Source organism: Octopus bimaculoides, chromosome 18 (assembly GCF_046866305.1).
Source record: "Octopus bimaculoides isolate indiv1 chromosome 18, ASM4686630v1, whole genome shotgun sequence".
NCBI lineage: Eukaryota > Metazoa > Mollusca > Cephalopoda > Octopoda > Octopodidae > Octopus > Octopus bimaculoides.
Window position 1 is genome coordinate 52,605,502 of NC_142945.1, and position 23,522 is coordinate 52,629,023.

A 23,522-nucleotide genomic window follows, 5' to 3' on the forward strand; every position below is an offset into this window, starting at 1 on the left:
ATATATATATATATATATATATATATATATATATATATATATATATATATATATATATATATATACATATATATAAGTCAGTATATGGTGGGATTGTGTTAGCCGCACGTGGAGAACAGACATATCACAAATATACTTTTCTAAAACTCATCATTAGTGCAGGAATGGGTCTGTGGTTTAAAAAGCTTTCTTACCAACTGTTTGGTGTTAGGTTCAGTCCCACTGTGCAGCACCTAAAGCAAATGTCTTCTGCTATAGCTCCAGGCTGACCGAAACCTTGTGAATGGATTTGGTGGACAAGAACTCAAAGAAACCTCTTGTGTGTGTGTGTGTGTGTGTGTGTGTGTGTGTGTGTGTGCATTCATATGAGTGTGTGTGAGCATGCATGCTAATGTGTGTGTGTATACACTTGTCTTGACATCATGTGATGATTGTAAACAAGCATCACCATCATACAAGCAGTGGTGTTTTGTTTCCATTCTTCCTTGAAAACCATGTCTGGCCATGAGAAAATATTATCTTGCTTCAAACCAAGCAAACATAAAAAAAAAAAAGTGGACTGTAAATAATGATGATGATGATATAGCCATTAACTAGAACACATCCATGCTTGCAGATAATGTAATCAGTGTTAATTTTAATTAAATGTTAAGTTTTAATTAATCTCCAAAGATGGAAAATTAAACCTGAAACGTTCTCAGTTTCACAACAGACCAATATTATTCTACAACACACATGTTGGAAAGTACTACTGTAGGATGTAATTTAAAACAAAAAGAAAAGAGCAAGGATGTGGCTGCTATTTCTAGCAGGTTAATTATTTCACAACACTCTTGTTGGAGAGTACAGTGTGGGATCACCATCATCATCGTTTTGACATCTTGTTTTTCATGCTTGCCTGGGTCAGAGAGAATTTCTTGCGGCACATTTTGAAGGCCCATTACCATTTCTTGTTGCCAGCATCCAACAGTTTTCGAGTAAGGTAATATTTTTACAAAGGCCAAACATGTTTTTCAAGGAAGATTAGAAATGATTGATTCTCATTTACAGCCATCATGCAATATCAACACACACACACACACACACACACACACACACACACACACACACATATGTATATGATGGTCGTTTTTCAGTTCCCATCTACCAACTACATTCACAAAGCTTTGATTGTCCTGGGGCTGTAGTAGGTAGTAGACACTAGGATCTTGCTCAACACACTGTGTACTGAGACTGAACCAGAAGCCTCGTGGCTGAGCAGCAAATTTCTTACCCACACAGCCATGTCTGATTTGAGATGAAAAACAATTTGGCTGCTATTTCTAACAGGTTTATTATTTCACAACACATATTTTTGGAAAATAATTCACAAGGATCGTTTATCATTATCATTTAAAGTCTGTTTTCTACACTAGCACCTGTTAGATACCAAAACACACGCTGGAATGTATACTTCAGTAGGTTGTTACTTGGGAAATAAAAAAAAATTAGCTGCTATTTCTAGCAGGCTGAACGAGAAAAAAATGTTCCCTCACTGTTATTGGCTCCATTGTAATTTGAACTATGGTAGTGGAGTAGGGGAGGGTTTTGGAATATCACAGAGTAAGGAAGAGTGGGGGGAGGCAGAGAGAGAGAGAGGAATGGAGAGGGAGGAATAAAATAATATTCATATAATGTCTTGCTGATCAGGAGAATTGGAAAGAAAGAAAAGTTAACAAGTGTAAGGCTTAAACATTAAGGATTGTTCTTGAATAAGAATAACCAAAGATATTTTTGACTTGTAGTGTTCTGCTTTCTCCAAAGATATTAATTCTTGATATAGCTGCTACTGTAGAAATATTAATAGACATCTGCTATGGGGGAAAAAATCTATTTTAGGATTACAACACTGAGAATAGCAACAGAACAGGCTAAAAATAGACAGAGCAGAGCTAAATATAGACAAGTCACATGGTTCTTTTCTTACAATCAATTTCCAAAGCAAAGCTGAGCTGACTGGCTGAATGGCAATCCTAAAATTAGACTTACTCTATATATCAATTTAACTAGCCAATATAGATTTCTGGTACAGATCTACTGATTTTCAGATTTTTTTTTTTTCACTTATTTTTTTTTTTTATATACCTTATAGAGAAAAGTGCTGTTTAGGATGTGAAGGAAAATATTTTTTTTTTTTCATCTTTTCCAACCCATATATGGTATAAATAAGTATTGATAAGAAGTGTAGATGGAAGGAATGCTTTCAGTAAAAGGAAACAAATAATAATAATAATAATAATAATAATAATAATAATAATCTGTGGGAGGTTTACGTAAAATGAAATTGTATTATCACGTCAGAAGGGAAAAATATAAATAGAAAAACATATAATTTTTATAGAGATCTCTGTGTGTGTGTGTGTGTATGTACATGTATGTGGGAGTAAAATATAACAGGAAAATACGTAAAGGATCATATTCAGGGTTCTGTACATGTACCTATGCTTGTATGTATATGTACATGTATGTGTATAGGTATGTGTGTGTGTATATATATATATATATATATATATATATATATATAAAGATATATATATATATTGTAAATGCCTGTGTGTGTAAAAGCATATCTATGTTTTTATGTGTCACACAATAATAAAACAGAAAAATATATAAATGATCCTTAGGTTTGTGTGTGTGCTTCTATATGCATAACTGTGTATGTACATGTGGATAAATATAAATATGCATATGTATACATGTCTATGTATATATATATGTGTGTGTGTGTGTGTGTGTGTGTGTAAACAATAAATTAGAGAGATGCATATTTATATATATATATGCATGTATATATATATTTGTATATGCGCATGTGTATGTATATACTCGTGTGTATAAGCAGGTGTTTGTATATATACATCTTTTGGTGTTTGTACATGTATATGTAAATACACATACATACACACATAGATGCTCACACATACACATGCATGCACAAGCATTCATTCATTCATTCAGGTGTTTGGAAAGTTATTATATATTTATTTCACTGTTATGAATTATGAACTCAACCTACAGCAATACGATGACACTTACGTGGTGGAACACAATGCCCAGATCTGGTTTATCCTCTCTTTTATCCGTCTGTGCATCATTTACTGTGGCTTGTAAAGTTTAATCCCATTGAAGTTATATATTCTAAAGAACCACATATTCACCATTTCATATTGTGTGAATTTCAAAAGAGTTTTGCTGCTGCCCTGGCAATATAAAGAATTTGTGAAATATATCCTAGTGTCGTAAGAGCTTGTAAGTCCCAGCTGCCATTTCAGAAGTTGAAAATTGGTAATTATGAATTCTCCAATGAGCTTCTTCCAGTTTCCATTTAAGAAATTCCTTCAAAATGCATTGGTCAACTGGAAGTGTCCTCTACCATAGAGGAATGTTTTGCATGATGGATTGTACCAGTAAGTTGAAGTAAACCATAGTTCCTTCAAAATAGAATGGTTCAGTTAATCCTTTTGATGATAAGCCAAACTGTGCTGTAACTCCTGGTAAATTAACATTATGTTCCTTCATAATGTATAGATTCTCAAAGCCCTGGTAGGCATGACATTCAATTGAGCCATTTAATTTAAATGTATTCTCATCACTCCAAACAGTCTTTGTTGAAAAAACGGAAAGCTATACATCTTGCTAAGCACCACTTTACAGCCTGGATCTTCAATGAGAACATGGACCATTCTTGAAATTTAACTTCTCCAATGATCTTAAAAATAAGATAGATGCTTGATTTTTGAAATACCTGTCTTTCCACACAAATATACTTGAACCGTGGCCAATATGTTTCTTGTACCCTCTCTTGCTTAGAGTGGCTTGTTGATCTCTGCAGTATTCTTCCAGAACCTTTCTTATGGGCATTCTTAATAGTTCCATCTGCTTCAAGCTTATCTCTGATGGTAAGTCACATAGGTGGTGGATCTGTTCAAATCTCCCTCTTAAACTCTCTTTGCACTTTGACTGCATTTTTTGTCAATCTTCCAGTAGTAATTCAGAATAAATCTCCTTTGTTCAAAGCTTAGTCTAGCTTCCTTCGTTATTTCTAATGGGATAAAATCTAAAAAGAAATGAAAATTGAGTCAGTTATCAGATGTTACAGTGTGAATACATCTTTTTGGAACTCCCTGTGTATATGTATGTACATATGCATGCGTGTATGTATGTTATATATATATATGTGTGTGTGTGTGTGTGTGTGTGTGTGTGTGTGTGTGTGTATGTATATGTTTATGTGTTTGCGTGTATATATATTTGTCTGTGTGTGTATATATATATATATATATGTATGTGCATGTATATATATATATATATATGTGTATGTATATACATTTTTTATATATCTATATATACACACGCACACATACACAAATATATCTAAATACAATATATGTACATATATGTGTGTTTTTGTGTATACACACACAATTGTGCATCTGTCTTTTACTAAACAGACGGGTGACTGAAAAGAAAACTAATTTCCTTCTGTGACTAAAATTGAGATTGGAAGTGATTGTTCATCAATTCAGTTTAGCCGTCTGTTAAGTTTGGGTTAGATTTGTTTTTTGTTTTTTTTTTGTTTGTTTTGATTTTTGTCTGTAAACATCTGTGAGTAGGTTTATGAAAAACCATATTAAATCAAGTAGAACTGCTGTATTTTTTTATCCTGAAGCATTATGAAAAAGTAATTATTCTTTTTACCAATGTGAAATTTGTAAATATCTCTTCTACAATAGTGTCTACTCCACAACACATATATATGTGTGTGTGTGTGTGTGTGTGTGTGTGTGTGTGTGTAAATATGTATGTATGTGTGTGTCTATATAAATATGTATGTATATATATATGTATTTATGTATATGTGTGTGTGTGATAAATATATATATATATGAGAGACAGAGATGTGTGTGTGTCTATAAATGTACATATTTTTTTCTCTTTTCTTTTACAATTTTTTTCTATACTTTAAAGTATAAAAGATCAAATTATTGAGTAAGATTATGATAACCACCTCACCAAGGAAACAAAATAAAAGGAAAAGGAGAGGGGTTAAGTTGCTGAAGATGGGTGGGTGAGTCATGGGTTGTACACTCCTCAACAAACAGCATATTTGGCCATGCCTCATGGACAAATGAAAACATATTCTTTTCTACTCAAAGCACAAAGCCCAAAATTTGAGGCAGGGAGGCAGTCGATTAAATCGGCACCAGTATGCAACTGGTACTTAATTCATTGACCCAAAAAGGACGAAAGGCAAAATCAACCTCAGTGGAATTTGAACTTAGACTGTAAGGACAGACAAAATACTGCTAAGCATTTTGCCCTGCATGCTAACGTTTCTGCCAGCTCGCTGCCTTAAATGAAAACATATTAGTGTTCAGCCATTGAAATTTCTGTCCAGCTCCCTTGTCAAAGCCAAACTCTATCAAAATGAAACATCATAGTTTCTTGAGTATGATGCCATATGCGGATGGGTAATGATGTAGCAGTTCTCTCTGATGCATAGTTATATGAACATTTCTTTTGTAACAGGACAATAAAGGAACCTCTACATTTGAATGTGTGAGCTGCTAGAAATAGTAGTTAAATCACTTTCAAAATAACCTCCTTCCAACTTCATTATTTTTCCTAATTTTATTTTTATTATTTATTTATTTATTTGAGATGCAAAGGTTCATTTGTTAGTGCAGTCCTAAGTATACAAAGTATAATGTGTCTCAAATGAAAGGAAAAAAACATGATGGTTGTATAGTTGTAGATGTTCAGGTTTGATGTGGTAAATAACTGGAATTGAACCATTCATACTGTTGCTAAGCCTTCTAGAAACAGCAACCAAAATGTTCTTCAAATCACACAGCATCATCTTTTTAAAAAATGGAGAATTTATTACATACATAAAAGACATTATTGTACATTATGTATTATAATGAGTCTTATATTATAGTAATCATTATGGTTACATAATTCACATTATAAGTACTGTATATTTATTACTAAATGCATCAGACTATTTAACCCTATAGTTTACTACATTAAAGTATTGAATGCTTTAAAGTGTTCAGCACAACATCAAATATTTAGTACTAAATACATTATATCTGAAAATTAACCATTATGTAGAATATTCAGTGATAAGTACAGTTGAGCGCCAGGGTTGATGTAATCTGCTTACTCCAATCCCTAAAATTACTGGCCATGTGCCACAATTTGAAGCCATTAAAAATGGTGGTAAGCTGCCTAAATCATTAGCTCACCAAACAAAATGCTAAAATGCTAAACAGCATTTTTTTCTTTTTTTGTTCCCAGCTCTTTAACATTCTGAATTCAAATTTCTCCAAGGTTGATTTGCTTTTCATCCTTTCAAGATCAATGAATTAAGGACCAGTCAAACTCTGGGGTTGGTGTAATCAACCAGCTCTCTCCCCTAAAATGCCAGGCCTTGTGCATATAGGAGAAAGGATTATTATTATTATTATTATTAATAATAATAAAGTGGCAAACAGTTACACACTGGGATCGATGTAATTGACTTAATCCTTTCCCCCAAATTCAAAGTCTTGTGCTTCCAGTAGAAAAGATTATTATTATTATTTTTTATTATTATTATTAAGCTGGCAGAATTGTTAGTGCACTGGATGAAATGCTAAGTGGTATTTCGCTTGTTGCCACATCCTGAGTTCAAATTCCACCAAGGTCGACTTTACCGTTCATCCTTTCATGGTCGATAAAATAAGTACCAGTTGAACATTGGGGTCAGTCTAATCGACTGGTCCCCTCCCCAAAAATTTCAGGCCTTGTGCCTGCAGCAGAAAGGATTATTATTATTATTCTGATGGTGAGATTCAGTTTGTTCAGAAGCAGCATAATAAAACACAGTAAACTCTTAACATCAAAACTTTTTATACCACTTTTATATGTTTTGAAGATAGGATGTACTGCATATGCTAATTTACCGTAGATTATAATGTATCATTTATATAAATTCTAAATTTAAGTCAATACAATAACTCTATTATAATTGTGGCTAAATTAACTGCCAAGATTTTCAACATAAAATTATATTAGACACTCTTAAGAACTAATCTAAGGTAAGAAAAAATGAATCAGGCTATTAACGAGACTCAAAATCAATTAATTTCAACTGTTTATGATTTTTCTAATCATTTCATATTCATTATTGTTTTTCATACATCTTTTGTATCTGCATCAACATTTAATTTAAATATAACAATGTGTGATTGTTCTGCATCCAATCTGATATTAATACTCAAAACAATCAGCTTAATTGAGATTTCTTTTTACACTTTGTATAAACAAATATGCCAATGCAATCCTATTCATTAGCAGCAAGCTGACAGACTCATTAGCACACCAGACAAAATGCTTAGCAGCATCTCTGCTGGTTCTTTACGTACTGAGTTCAAATCCTGCTGAGGTCATGCTCTCCCTTTTATTCTTTTGGTGGGGTTCAATAGAATAAAGTACCTGTCATGTACTGGGATCAGTGTAATCAGCTTGTCCCCTGCTACTTACAATTGCTGGCCTTGAACCCTGCAACTGACCAGTGTTCCTTTCAAGTGAGTGTTGTGATCTTTACAGAGTAAACTGGGTGTTTCTTACAAGGCATGTATGCCTATGTGTTTTTGTGTTTGACTCCACCACTGCTTGACAGTTAGGGTTGGTTCGTTTACATCCCAGTAACCTAGCAGTTCAGTGTATAGAAACTGATAAAATAAGTAACAGGCTTAAAAAGAAGATAAGTCCTGGGGTCGATTTGTTCAACTAAACCCCTCAAGCCTGTGCTCCAGCTTGGCCACAGTCCAATGACTGAAGCAAGTAGAAGATAAAAGAACATCTTTGATAAACAGGACCTACTTTCACAGTGATAGTAATTTTATTCTACTTATTAAATCATTAGACCTAATTAAGATAACTAGTCTTTGTGTTTTGTTTTATTTTGTTTGTATTTTTTTTTTACAAAATAACATTATAAAATTTGTCTAATAATATTTCAAAGTGATTCGAAGGCTGGAATCTTTTTTTTGTTTCGATTTTATTTTTTCCCAATGTTATTTACAGAGCTGCAACAAGGAAATCAACCACTGTTCAGTAGCTTCACTTAAAATGTCATTTGTTTGAATAAAACTAGTTGACATTCATGAAAACTCCCAATTTAAACTTTGTATCTAAACTAAAGGAAGTCTTTTCTTGTCTAATGATATCCATTTTCATTCAGAGAATGGAGAATAACTATTCATCAGAGCCTAATTTTATTGACAATACTGCAGTTCTATATCTATAGGTAGGATTATTATGACATATTAGTGATAAGCTGAATGTTTTATACTGTTTATGTAATTGCAAATAACTTTGCAATAACTACAGAATGTAAAATGAATCAGTCGCCACAAGTCATCAAATATTTGGACTTTTTCAAAACAAGTTTTCCTCTTCTCCATATGATGCATCATATAGGTCAAAACCAGCAAGCTAGTATTCATAAATATTGATATTATGCAAATTACAAAATATTTCATTTGAGAAAAATAGAATATATTTTCCAGACACTTCTTTCTTTAAATTTTGGCTTTTCACCTTTAGTTATCAATACTGGAATTATTTTGTAAATAAAACCAAGATAGTTTTGTTTTCTGGAAATCCCTGCAGCATTTCATCTTTTGTTCGTTGTATATTTTTTATAGTGTTTTTTTTTTACTTCTTTTATTTCATTTTGATTTTGTTTTGCAAATATTTTTTTCTTTTTTTTTATGCAGTTTCTAACTAAACTCAGTAAAAATTGCAAAGGGATGTAACAGCTCTTATTCTATTCATTCATGTTCTTCATATTTTTTTTTTTGTTTTGCTTTGGATTTTTTTTTTTTTTGGCCTCTTCTGAAAATTATACATTTTAAAAAAATATATCCAATTATTAGATTCTATTTTACTTCCTTTTTATTATGCATTCACCACCGCCATCTCCCACTCTCCCCACAACTCCATTTATTTCATAAACTGTTGTATGTTATTTTTTCTTTTATTATTAAACACCAACAACTGAACAAGTGAAGTACAGTCATTTAAAATATTGGATATCCATTTAAATCAAAGCTAATAAAAATAAGAAAATCTTTTTTAAAATCTTTAGCAATCACATCCAAGAAACAATAGCATCTGTGTTACTAATTTCTTTAAATTTAATTTTTAACACATCAATGAAATGTCATCATCATCACCGCCGTCGTTGTCGTTTAACATCGATCTCCATGCTACCATGGGTTGGATGGTTTCACAAGGAGCTGACAAACCAGTGAGCTGCACCAGGTTCCAGTTGTCTGTTTTGGCCTGGTTTCTACAGCTGGATGCCCTTCTTAATTCCAACCACTGGGTGCTTTATGCACGACACTGGCATGGGTGTTTTGTATGTGGCACTGGCATGATTGCTTCTTATGTGGTTACATGATCAAATGCTTTTGGTGCCTGTTGCAATGTGTTTAGTGATACAAATAACATTCAACTGCAAAAATCCATGTCAAAAACAATGACATAACAAATACCAAGAAAAACTGGTAGATTTCTGAGTTGCTGTGTGTGTGTGTGTGTCCAATGATGAAGAAGGATTGTGAGATACTGTGAGATACTGTGAGATCCAGCTGACTCACAGCAGTATTGAAATAACAAATGAACATAAGACGATGATGCTGATGATGTACAACTGATAATTTATAAAATTTGACATTAAAGTCTTGTAAGAAATAAAACAGAAAAAATTATTTTCCATTGAGACGAACCAACATATTCAAACAAGAAATCAAATGTGCAATAATAATTTATTGATAGATTAATCTCAGTAGATAAAATGTGATGGTGAAAGATCAGATAATAAACTACATATTTACAGATGTTTAAAGACATCAATCATCGCTGGTTTAAAAGCTACTTTTCAACTAAGTTGATCATGTAGTGAATTAAAATGATAGAAAGACAACGAAAGTAAACAGTGAGGTATTATTGTAAGCAGTTAGTGTTGTTCTTGTTGTTGTATTGTCAACGATCGACCATGATCCAGTGGACAGATCCAGTGGACAGATCCAGTGGACAGATCATTGATCCAAGATGTCTCTGCATTGTTCATTATATCCTTTTTCTTTTTAGAGACCAAGTGCATCTTGGACTACATTATCCAATGCATTCGGTACTAGTATGTGTGTGGATGTATATACAAGCTTACACACGTCGCACACACACACACACACACACACACACACACATGCATGCACGCACACGTATATAAGTGAACACTGGCAGGAACTCAAGGAGGTGAAAAGTTCATCTGTGCTATACCAACGTGCTAAATTAGAACATGAGGGTTCAAGAGATAACGTAGCCATCAGGATCCTATTGACACAGAATAGACACTACACTCAGACAGATTACAGAACCCAATAGTTACACACAATTATTGATAGCTTTATCTGCTGAGAGATCCACTTTCCCCAAAACAAATTATTTGGTATTTTTTCGAAGTCTATAAATCTTTGACATAAACAACAAAACAAATTATTTGTAATTTAGAATCACTATCAACATTGCACTCTAATATTTCATTCTTCACTACATTCACATCTATGGTGAAGGTTAACTGTCACAGAGGAGGTCAGAATAATATCAGAGCATGTCCAAAGTCATTTCCCCTGCTTGCCAAACATATGAAAATTTATATTATTCGTGACTATTGCTGTTGTTTTTTCTCCCAACACATTTATCTCTAGTTTGCGTGTTAACACTCTATACACGAAATGTGTTCACACTAACTTTACCTAAAGTGTTTTGTGTCTGACTTGTTCAATTTAAATGTATTTGTTAAAAGAGGCTGAATTAACGATTCTCTTGCAAAGTAGTGCGGGTATACATACACTTCATTGAAGAACAGTATATATATATATATATATATATACATACACACACACACATATATAAATACATTCATACACACACACATATATATATATATGTATGTATATATATATGTATATATGTATACACACACATAATTAAAAGTGATTGGGAAAGCCACAATAATGACTAAAGTTGGTTGTAAATGGGATAAATTTATAGACTTTTGTTTTAGTTTCTTCCCCTTCTTTATTTCTAACTCACTTTATTGTGGCTTTCTCAATCACATTTGGTTCTATTTCAGAATGATTCGAATAAATTTCAATAATCTAATAGTGTTTCTCATTGGTTGGTGGAGAGGTGTGGAAAGAGGAGAGACAAACTGCCACATTTAATAGAATTATGAGGGTTTTTTTTTAAACTTTGTAAACTCATCCAACCCTATGGAAAGAGTTATATGGATGCAAGACTATTTTGTCTCCGTGTTAATAAAAAAGGAGAGGGGCCAAAAGTGTTCCTAACACAGCCATACACAGATATACATACATGCACATAAACATATACATATACATATATACACAAAAATACATAAACAAACACTTCAAGTGAAAAAAAATTAAATGAAAGTCTTTTACAGGAATTTTCAAACTACTTTTAGTTTTGATATACTTTCTCTGAAGGATCCCTTTGTGATGGTGGTGGTAGTGGTGGTGACAGTGGTGTGATGGTTGTCTGGCACTAGTCATTTAAAGAAATAAAGTATCTTGCTCAAGAACACAACATGCATTGTGGTCTGGGAATTGAACTCACTGCCTCATGATCATGAGCCCGACAGTCTAACCACTGAGCCATGTGCCTACAACAGTGGAACCTCAACCCATGTTCATAAACTGAAATTATTTTTCGCATGGGAAATTCAAGAGAAAGTATGGCAAATTCGGGCAGGGATGGTCACAGAGTAAAAGCTAGACAGCTAACGACACTCTCCCATTGATACTTCCAGCTTGGCAGCGACCATTGTTGACAGCTTGTATGCTCATTACTTGAGACATCATTCATCAGCCGAGATGGTTAATGTTTGAAAAATTGCTCAGAAACTGATTTGTTTGTGATGAGAGATGTTGATAAACTGAAGTTCCATTCTGTGTGTGGGTGGGTGGGTGGATGGGTGTGAGAGAGAGAGAGATAGGGAGAAAGAGAGAGTGTGATGCTTTCATTCAATCTCCATCCACAAATTTCACTCAGAAGAAACTGGATAAATCAAGGCTATAGTGAAAGTAAAAGACACTTTACCAAACTGTGTGTATGTGTGTGTGTGTGACATTTTCTTTTCTAATCATTTAGGAGCCAAAATGAACTTAAGGAATTTAGCACTGATTTTTCAGATTAAATTCTGGAACTGAATGTTTTTGCTGCTTTTAAGTGAAACTATAATTTAGCAGTAACACATTTAAGGCAGAGTGCATTAGAAATGATTATACTGTGAGGAAACCAATATTACTCAATGACTAATATAAATTTAATTAATTCACCAAGTACAGGTGACACAACAACCCTCATTAACAGACGCCACCGTGCTAGTTGAATTAGTGATGGCAGAATCACGAAGAGAATGTACTCTGGCTGGATTAGAAAAATAATAGAATTGTTTAGAGAAGAAATAATTCAGAAACACTTTCCACATGCAAATCCATTAGCTATGTTAACATATTTCTTTTGAAATACACTGCCTGTTTGTATTAATTTTCTAAATAACAAAGAATTTAGTAAAATAAATCTGTCGTAATTAAGCTGGAGTTTGGATCATAAATTAACATGGAATTTTAATAAAGCTTTTAATTCAGATAGCTTTCAAGCAGGAAGTTAATATATATATATATATATATATATATATATATATATATATCATCACCATTGTTTAACATCCATCTTCGATGCCTATATATATATATATATATATATATATATATATATATAGGAAAATGAAGAATAAGGCAGAATGCTAAACAGGAAGCATATTTTAATAAAGATTTCTAACCGGTTTTGATTGTGAAGCAAATTTTCAAGAAGGAGAATGAAAATGTTTTTTACAAAGAAGTACAAAATGAAGAAAATAATATATAAAAAAAATAATATATAAAAAAATAACTATACCAATACATTATATTGTCTTTGAGCTTTTGAAGTTCAATGGTAGTTCATGTATATAAAGGTTGGAAAAATAAGGATGCATGAGAGTTGAGAGTTGTGTTAGGTTTAAAAAAAGGGTTAAAAGTTTGTGTTAAGCAGGAAGTGTGGTGTCAAAACAGGAAGTGTGTGTAAGGGGAGACAAATGTTTTTAGTTAGAGTTGTGAACTCTTTTTCAACAGGAAGTTTATGTCATAACTCCAACTAAAAAGATTTGTCTCCCCTTACACACACTTCCTGTTTTGACACCACACTTCCTGCTTAACACAAACTTTTAACCCTTTTTTTAAACCTAACACAACTCTCAATTCTCATGCATCCTTATTTTTCCAACCATTATATACATGGATTACCATTGAACTTCAAAAGCTCAAAGACAATATAATGTATTGGTATAGTTATTTTTTTATATATTATTTTTTTTATATATTATTTTCTTCATTTTGTACTTCTTTGTAAAAAACATTTTCATTCTCCTTCTTGAAAATTTGCTTCACAATGAAAGCCGGTTAGAAATCCTTATTAAAATATGCTTCCAGTTTAGCATTCTGCCTTATTCTTCATTTTCCTATTATTTCTCCACGTGCGGTTAACACAACCCCACTATTTACTGACTCTTACATATATATATATATATATATATATATATATATATATATATATATATATATATATATATGTACAGGAACATTATTATAATGTACCTCACCTTCTCCACCTCTATAATTAAGATCACTATTGTTACTATCACTACTATTGTTAGTTTTTGTATTAAAACTTTCAATGTTGGCTTCAGTGTTACTTCACTTCAACCATGTGAATCAAATTCAGGAACAAGTTGTTTCAAAATAGTTTATTGTAAAGGCAAAGGCAACAGAAAATAATGGGTTTTTATAAGACACTAATGGAAGAAGTGGCTACTAATTATGACACGAGAGACTTTACTGCTCCTTAGCAACGACATGTATACCACTTGGTTAATAACCAGAGGTTTTTTGTCATCTCTTACGCTCTGCTCTGTTATATACTGTACAATTATCCTGAGAAAATCAATTATTTTGCACTAGAAATCAATAGGTAGTATTTTGGAAAAATGCTCTTGTATATAAGTGAATGTTATCAATGTCTGTCTTTCCCTCTTTTTTTCTTTTTATTGTTATCCATGTTTTCTGGCATAACATAGATGAGGAAAAATATATTGCTTATTTTCTGGAGAAATCCACAGAAAGGAACAATGTCATTCTTATGTTGCTTCATAGCGAATATTTGCTTAGGGTGATGGATTGGAAGAATTTGTAGAGTGATGGAATAATCTACCTTTGCAGCATTTCTTTGCATCCATTTATATTTTTGAGTTCAATTCCTGCTGGGGTCTGTTTTTGTATTTCATAGTGTAAATATTGGTCAAATATGCTTGAATCACTATAATGAACTCTTCTCCATCCCTCCTTCCAAAAATTGTCATCTTGAACCTATGTCTTTTACTTGTTTCAATCATTGGACTGTGGCCATGCTGGGGCACCACCTTGAAGGGTTTTAGTCAAACAAATCTCTAATACCACTTATTTCTGTTCAGTCTGGTGCTTATTTGATTTTTCATTTTTTTGCTGTACTGCTAAGTTAAGGAACATAAACATACCAACACCGGTTGTAAAGTAATTGTGGAGGAAACACACACACACACACACACACACACACACACACACATACATATATGACAGGCGTCCATACAGTTTTCTACCAGATTCACTGACAAAGTACTGGTTCGCCAGGAACTAGTAGAAGACACTTGCCCTGGGTGCTGTGCTGTGTAACTGAACTCAAAACCATGTGGCTACAAAGCAAGTTTCTTAACCACGCAACTATGTTAAAAAACCATTATTTGCAGAATCAAATTTTCATGAAGTAACTTGCACATGGTACACAGGCATAGCTTTGTAATTATGAAGAATGCATCACAACCTTCTGGTTTCAGGTTCTATTCCACTAAACAGCATCCAATGTTTACCATTGTAGCCTTGGCTTCACACAGACTGTGATTGGTAATTTTGCCAACAGAAACTGCATGAATATTCGTTTGCATGGTTGGCGTTAGGAAGGGCATCCAGCTGTAGAAACTCTGCCAAATTAGATTGGAGCCTGGTGTAGCCATCCGGTTGCACCAGTCCTCAGTCAAATCGTCCAACCCAAGCTAGCATGGAAAGCGGACGTTAAATGATGATGATGATGATTATAAGAAGTTAGAAACTTCAAAAGAATTGAAATAAATTATTATTTTTGTACTGGAACTTGATGTCTGTAAAACTAAAAATAACAACTTGTAAGAATATAGCGTTAAAACTTCTTTTAATGTAAACATCAAAATGAATAGAGAAAATCTGATATGTTGCTTTGGTGTAATGGTTAGCAAATCTGTCGTAGTTTCAGAAGGTGAAAGTTCACATCCCGTGGGCAGCCTTCAATGTTTTTTTCCATCCAAGGGGTTTTTTAACCTAATTTTCTAGAAGGTATTCTTTATAGCCTTATCTACTTCAAGTTCTATAATTTACTTGTTGGATGGATTGTGTCTTCTGTTCATTGTTCATGAATGAAAAACATCTGTCATTTGGTTTAATGCCATTGTCTGGTACTAGTGGCAGCCACTTGTAGAATTCAGTCTGTTGTATTTGAACCAGTCTTCCTTCTTAATTTAAACTATAGAACATGGTTTCTCCCTCCCTTTCCGTTGCCTGCACTTCAAAGCATTATCCTTTCTTCTCTAAGCTAAACCATTAAACAAATGCACAGAATCAATGGAGCTCCTTTTGAATATTAAACTTGATTATAAGAAAAAGTCTTCCAAACACTGCAATCTTACCTGTGTTCATATAAATTATTTGTTGCACAAGTAACCAAAGTTGGTGTTGTCTTCAGTCTCTTTAAAATATATACCAATTCCCACACGCAACTCTACTACTCCCACCCCTCCCACCCACCACTCTCTGATTTGTGGCTTTGTGCCGTATTCGGGTCAGTTCTTTTGTTTTAGCTAAAATTGATGTTCGGAATGAAGCTCCTACCAGCTAATTCATTCGCAATAAACCTGTATAATATTTCATTTATATTTTAGGCAACAGTACAGGTCGGTGGTCATGGAGAACGACTGACACAGTGTCAAGAGGTGAAGCTGACTACTTACAAAACAATACCTATGCAAGTTGATGGTGAACCGTGCAAATTAAAACCTTCCACGATCATAATTAATCTTAAAAATCAAGCTAACATGATCCAGAAATGTAAGAGACGTGGATCAATGCCAATACTTGAGTAAGTTCCCAATTTTTGTTATTTCATTCTTATGCATTTCTTTCTTGTTCTTGTCACTTAAAAATAACAAAGTCCACCAAAACTAGAAACTTTTAACCCTTTTGTTTATACACTGTCTTTGCAATGTTATTACCTGTTCGAATATGCTTGTTGCATGTTTGAGCTTGTAAACAAGCCATTCACCATGTTTTGTCATGGAGAAAATTTCCCTCGATAGACAAATGGTGTCTTTATTTCAATTATTAAGCTGGTGTTTGGGACAAATTAATGCAAAATTTTTATGGGACGTTTTAATTAAAATCCTGTTGAAAAAACAGGAATTTGTATATCAGAACCAGGAGTAGTTTCGGGCAGGTTGCTATGCAACAAGTATTTACTTGACTCCTCTCGCTCATAGTTGTTGGGGTTCTGTCTTGCAAGGTCTATGCCTGTGCCATGTAAAAAGCACCCTGTGGCTGGTGGTGTTAAGAAGGGCATCCAGTTGTAGAAACAATGCCAAAACAGACAGTGGAACTTGGTGTAGCTCATGGCCCTGGTGTAGCTCCTGTCAAACCATCCAACCCACGCCAGCATGAAAAACAGATGTTAAATGATGATGATGAAGTTGCACAAACCTACGAGTGAACCTGTTTGTGGTTGCTTAACTTAACTTGCTAGAAATAGCTGTGGAACTAATAATCATGAATAAACTCCCTTTAGTCATAGGCCTGCTTGTTAAGGACTAATCTATGTACACAACTACTACAATAGCGAGAAGCTGTTCAACAAAAATGATTTAAAAGTTACTTATAGCTGCATTAACATCCCTATCATAAAATATTTGAAGCTATAGGAGCACCCATTCAAAAATCAGCATTTCAGTTGTTTCTGCAGAGTTTATGGTCTTCACTTTTGTATTTTGTATTTATTTCTTGCTTTTGAATTGCAAAAAAGAAAAATTCAACCTTCAATATGTGATGAGCTATAAAGATCTCAAGTCCAGGAGAGGTTCTGCTACCTTTCAACATTAACATCTTTTTCAAATGTATTTCAAATGTATTTTAAAGTTATTTCTACAGATTTTGTATAGAAATTAGAACCAACACTGAAAGTTAGGACAATTTGTATACAAATATGTCTAATGTAAACCATAAGATCAACGTCAGAAAAATAGGTAACAGGTGTACTGTAATTCCTCACCATATCACGGTTCACCTATCGTGTACTCAGTACATTGTGGATTTTCTGGTTAATTTATATCACAGGCCCCTCAGTATATCGCAGGTTTCTGTGGCCAATAGGTGTTTATATTTTTTTAGATTTTAATTATTTCTTTGGGAGGTTTTGGAACATAGCACCTGCAATAGTCGAGGGATTACTGTATATGCATATTTCAAGAGTTCTTGCTTGTTCTTTAGCCCCACAGAACAACCAGCCAGGAAAAATGCCACTTTAAATACTTCACTTGTTCAACCCATGCTAGCTTGGAAAATGGATTTGTATGTGTGTGTATATATATACTCATAACCAAACAAACACATATACACATTTACATAAAGGAAGGGTATTTAGTTCTGTTGTGAGATGAATGACAGATAAATATTTCAGACAGGACCTTTCACTCATAATCCTGCTGATACAAATCACCATCACAATCCTTCAAGTTTTATGTCTAGTTGCGATGCCTGGGGGTGTGTAAGTATGTGAGTGCTTTGTGTGTGTGTGTGCGTGTGTGCGTGTGTGCGTGTGTAATGTTTGATTCTCTTAATCAATAGATTTACATCCTGGTATCGAGTGTGCAGTTTAATCCTTCCATATAAGGAGACGGCAACATTTTAAAGCATTTTTATCTCAGAGAATTTTATGACTTGAGTATTTCCTTTCTTTTTATAGTTAGAATCGTTTACCAGAAATATTCCATTAAATCTGATTGGTTTTGGAAACAATATATGTAATACAGATACTTGAGATGCAGAATGCAAGTATACTCAGCTCTTAATAGTGCTACAGGGGAGAGGAAGAGCATTTATATACATACATATAGACATATATACATATATATATATATATTTGTAGTTGTTTCATTGTCTTGGAAAATGCTTATCTTAATCTGTAACTATTTAATCAGTAAACATTTCTTGAACAGCAATAGAAAAATAAAATACGTAGAGGTTATTGTCCTGTAGATGGGAACTTTAAAAGGAAAAGTATTAGTTGAATGCTTTACTATAACATTGACTGTTATTTCAGTTCTCTGGAAGAATTAAAATAGACATGTGGAGAAAGTAGTGGACTGACAGCTGATATTTCTAGAGTTCAAACCTAGTGAAAGGCTTTCATTTTTTTAATTTTTTTTTTTAATTCTATGATATCTTAACTGTTTTGATATTAATCCACCCTGGCTTTTTCATACACATTTCATGCATTTAAATATATCCAAATTAATACCGTCCACCAAAAGTTGATGTTTATTTTTTCAAAAACCAGCTTAATAATGGTAAAGTTATCTTATCGAATTCTTTTCCAAATTATATGAAGCAAAAGCAGTGGATTTCTGCAGAAATACAGCAACATAAGGGTTCATTTATTTGATTATGAAGATTACTTACTAAGCTTTTCTGGAGAACATTACTTCCAAATTAATCCATGAAAAGATTTCTATGTTTTCTTTTTATTCATTTTATCAATATATCATCATCATCTTTATATATATGTATGTATGTATGTATGTTTATATAAAGAGAGAGAGAGAATGGCTGCCATAGTGATACTTATCATGAATACTTCTGATGATAGTTCTTTCATTTTATGGGAAACGGTTGTTTAATTCTTCAATATTCCCATTGTAGTTTCACAGCACTTTACATGTAGACAATTGTAGATACTCCTTCTAACATCTAAAGTGAAACTCACTTTCATCATGGTACTAAAAGAATTTCCTAAAATTTCTTATCAACTCTTAGATCTTATAATGGTTTCAGAACATCTGTCCGAATATTTAATTAAGTCATTTTGGGATCAAAAGTAATTCTTGGTCTTGTTACTTTCGTTGTTCACAGGTATTTTCATGAGTTCAGCCTTCTACAAAAGTTCATAGAAATAATGTACATGGTAACTTAGTGCTTATAAAAGTCTTTAAGTTTGAAGAATACAGATGAAATACAGATCTCTTCCTGTTGAAAACTACAGATAATTCCTTTGCTTCTTCTAACTTAATTTTATGTCTGACGCACAACAAGAATGGAATGTGGTGCAAAGAGAGTTATTATTGAAGAAAAACAATTCGTTGTGTATTATATCATATAACAAAAAGCATAATCTATTTTTTTTGGAGAGTTTCTTCATTATTTTGATAAAAATATACACTGGAAATGTTTAAAATTGAGTAAAAGAAAAAAAAAAATATTCATTTTTGATTTGTATTGAAATTTGATTTGATTTGTTACGAAGAAATCAATATATAGTTGCTAAAAATGGCTTCAAGAGAAATTTACCATTAAACCTATATGGTATCGAGGAAATCAAAATAATATTGAGAAGAATTGTGTGTGTGTGTGTGTGTGTGTGTGTGTGTGTTATATCCCAAGGCTGTAAAGATACTTTTAAAATATATAACATTTTAAGATAAGTTTACAATGTCTTTAAGTGAAAAGAATAGATGTAAATATTAAATATATTTAATACCAAAACAAATTCCTGTAGTAAATTCATGATGTACTCTAGAGTTAGTTGCTATATCTAACATATTGTGATTAGTAGATTTTACTTGTTGATATCGTTAATTAAACATTAGAAATGAAATAACAGTTAAGAAGTAATCTGAGACACAGAAATGCAACAACCAACTGATAGAACTCAAAGCCAGCTATAGATACATACATAGTTCAAATCCAGTCTGTGGCCCTACAAAAAAACACCTAGGCCTGTGCCAGTTAAAAAGCATCCAGTACAATCTGTAAAGTGGTTCACATTAGGAAGGACATCCAGCTGCAAAAAACCATACTGAAACAGACAATTGGAGCCTGGTGCAAGTCTCTGGCTTGCCAACTCCTGTGAAACCATCCAACTCATGCCAACATGGAAAACAGGCATTATAAATAGTGATGATGATGATTCTACAAGGAGGGTGTAAATTAAATTAATCTCAAAATATTACTGATATTAATATTACAGATGTAAAAGATATGTAATGCAGTGTCATTAACATGCTCTGGTGGGATTTGAAATCACAATCTCGTACTATACTCCTCTACCCAATGCCACTACTCAATGTTATTCTACTGCTTTCTAGACATCTTCACTGCTAACACTCTAGTCAGTCTTCCTCTTCAGACATCTTACACAATACTAACCCACTGCTTCTTTAGTTTGCTTACAATATCCTAACACCTCTGACATCTCTAATACTTTGTAGTTATAGAAATTGAAAAGATTCTAAAGTATTCAAATAGTTTCATTCCGGTGAGCTTTATCTACCTCTTACACATAGAATAACTATGATACTTTGAAGTATCTTTCAATAACAAAGTTATCAGATATTGATTTCTTAGATATCAACAAATTGCTACAGTTGTAAAGTTGATGGCAAATGAAGTTAAGGTCTTTTGGAATCGTTATTTAAATTAAAGACAAGTTGAATATTTCATTCTTTGATTGCTTTACTGGTTTCAAATGTAAAGAAGTTGTGACAGCCCCTCTAACCCCCTCAACATTACTCTGCCAAATGTAATGCTTGTTTATGCAATATTTTGATGATATGAGGCGGTGAACTGCCAGAAACGTTAGCACACCGGGCCAAATACTTAGCAATATTTTGTCTGTCTTTACATTCTGGGTTTAAACTCTGCCAAGGTTGACTTTCCCTTTCATCCTTTCAGGATCAATAAATTAAGTACCAGTTGCGTAGTGGGGTCGATCTAATTGACTGGCCCCCTCCCCAAAAATCTTGAACCTTGTGCCAAGAGTAGAAAAGAATATTTTGATGGTATGGTTGTTTATTTTTAGAATGACATTGTTGGGTGGGTGCAAAAAGCCAGATCTAGATAGTTTGAACATAATACAGAATATTTGAGCTGGATGTGGCTGATTTCAGCCTGAGGTCAACAATAATACCTCTTGTGCTGAATTTGATAGATGGAAACTATGCGGAAGCTTGTTATGTGTGTGTGTGTGTGTGTGTGTGTGTGAGTGTGAGTGTGTATGACTTTTGCTGATGTGCATCGGTGAAGGATATAATCATTGGCACGAAAAAAAAGAATGGTGTTTTACAGACAAATTCCTTTAGGATATTTATTCTGTATTGAGTTACAAATACTCCCTTGTCACTCTTGTTACCAAAAATAAAGTAACTAATGAATCTTTTGGAGCTACCTAAAATATGACAGCAGTCAGCCAAGGTGCTGTGCTAGAGAATTGAACCCAGAAGTATGTAGTGGTTAAGTAAACTTCTCAACCAAAATAATTTAAAACAACATTCCAAAAGGTAACTGGAGGAAATGAAAAACCTTGTAAAGTTAATCCAGGTGACAAAACTAATTCTTAAATGGTTAACCTAGTTACTTTTTCTCCTATCTTATTACATTTGTATATTTTTCTCCTCGTTTTGTCACTTTTCGTTTTCAAGTGTCTTATACATGGAAATCTTTATTCCATGTATTCCATTGTTCTCATTCCATGTATTCCATTGTTCTCATTCCACTATGTCACAGAAAAAGAATACAACATACATGTCAATTTAAAGGTATTTAATTTCATTTTCATTAGTGGTAGGCATATTGGATTGGACTTTGTGTTAAATTTAATGATTGGGTTCTCAGGTGTTGCTATATGCATTGTATCCATACTCTCCACTGGTTCCATTGTCTTCACTGAAATTCTTTATCTTGAAATGGAAATACTATTCCATAGCGATATTCTATATCTTTTCCATTTTCTTCACACACAAGTTCTGTCATTCCTTCTTGTTTTATCAACTCTTCTGCTAAGAACCAGCATGTCATCCTCTTGTTATTTACCATAATTATTTTCAATAGTATTTTACACCTCAAACAAGTGAAGAACTCTTTCAGTCTTTTTTTTTCCTTTACTTTTACATTTCTGTCAATTGTATCTCTTTCAATTTCCCTCCTCATCATTATCACTATCATCACTATCATCATCATCATCATCATCATAGCAAATTGGCAGAATCATTACGGCTTAGCAATGTTTCTCCTGGCTCTTTACATTTTGAGTTCAAATCCAGCTGAAGTCAGCTATGCCTTTCATCTATCTGGGATTGATAAAATAAAGTACCAGTAGAGTACTGGGGTCAATGTAATCAAGTGACTTCAGCCCCTAAAAAATTGCTGGACTTCTACCAAACTTTGATACAGATGTGGTAAGCTGGAAAAATGTTTAGCATGACAGACAAAATGCTTATTGGCATTTTTGCTGGTATCATTTTCTGAGTTGAAATGTTGCCGAGGTTACCTTAGCCATTCATACCTCTGGGGTTAATAAAATGAAGTACCAGTCTAAAAAAAAACTGGGGCCAGTGCTATTGAATAACCCCGCCTAATTCCACTGAGGTCAACTTTGCCTTTCATCTTTTTCAAGGTCGATAAAATAAGTGCCAGTTGTGCACTGGGGTCAATGAAATATTGCTGGCTCTGTGCCAACATTTGAAACCATTGTGATGGTAGTAATAGTAGTAGTAGCAGTAGTAGCAGCAGCAATATCAGCAGCAAGAAGAAGAAGAAGAAATGTACACACACACACACACACACACACACACACACACACATGCTATATTTAAAATACTTGCAATTTATAGAGTGGATGGGAATTGAACTCAAAATTACACAGTTGTGAAATCAGCTTCTCAAACCATACAGTGATGGGACAAAAAAAGAACAAAAATGAAAAAAACAAAATTATCAGTGATTGATTAACAGTATTTCTTTCTTCCGTGACTTGTTATTTCTAGTTAGCTTTTTAAAGCTTGCTGCATTAAATATTTTAACAGTAACTTAACCAGTGAAGCCTGTATGAACAAACACAGTTGAACGCGACAGTTGTTACAATCAGTTGGTATTGGATTCATTGTCTGGCTTTGCATAAGATTCTTGATAGATTCT

The 23,522-nt window shown here is 33.3% G+C and overlaps 1 protein-coding gene across 2 annotated transcripts in view; it reads left to right on the forward strand.

The window, feature by feature from the left end:
* LOC106878091 (diacylglycerol kinase zeta-like) overlaps positions 1 to 23,522 on the forward strand; it is a 351,530-nt gene that overhangs the window by 302,181 nt on the left and 25,827 nt on the right. For both annotated transcript variants that reach the window (XM_089366299.1, XM_089366298.1), the window contains one exon: positions 16,229 to 16,425. In XM_089366299.1, coding sequence (XP_089222425.1) covers positions 16,229 to 16,425 — 197 coding nt within the window. The remainder of the gene's footprint in view (positions 1 to 16,228; positions 16,426 to 23,522) is intronic.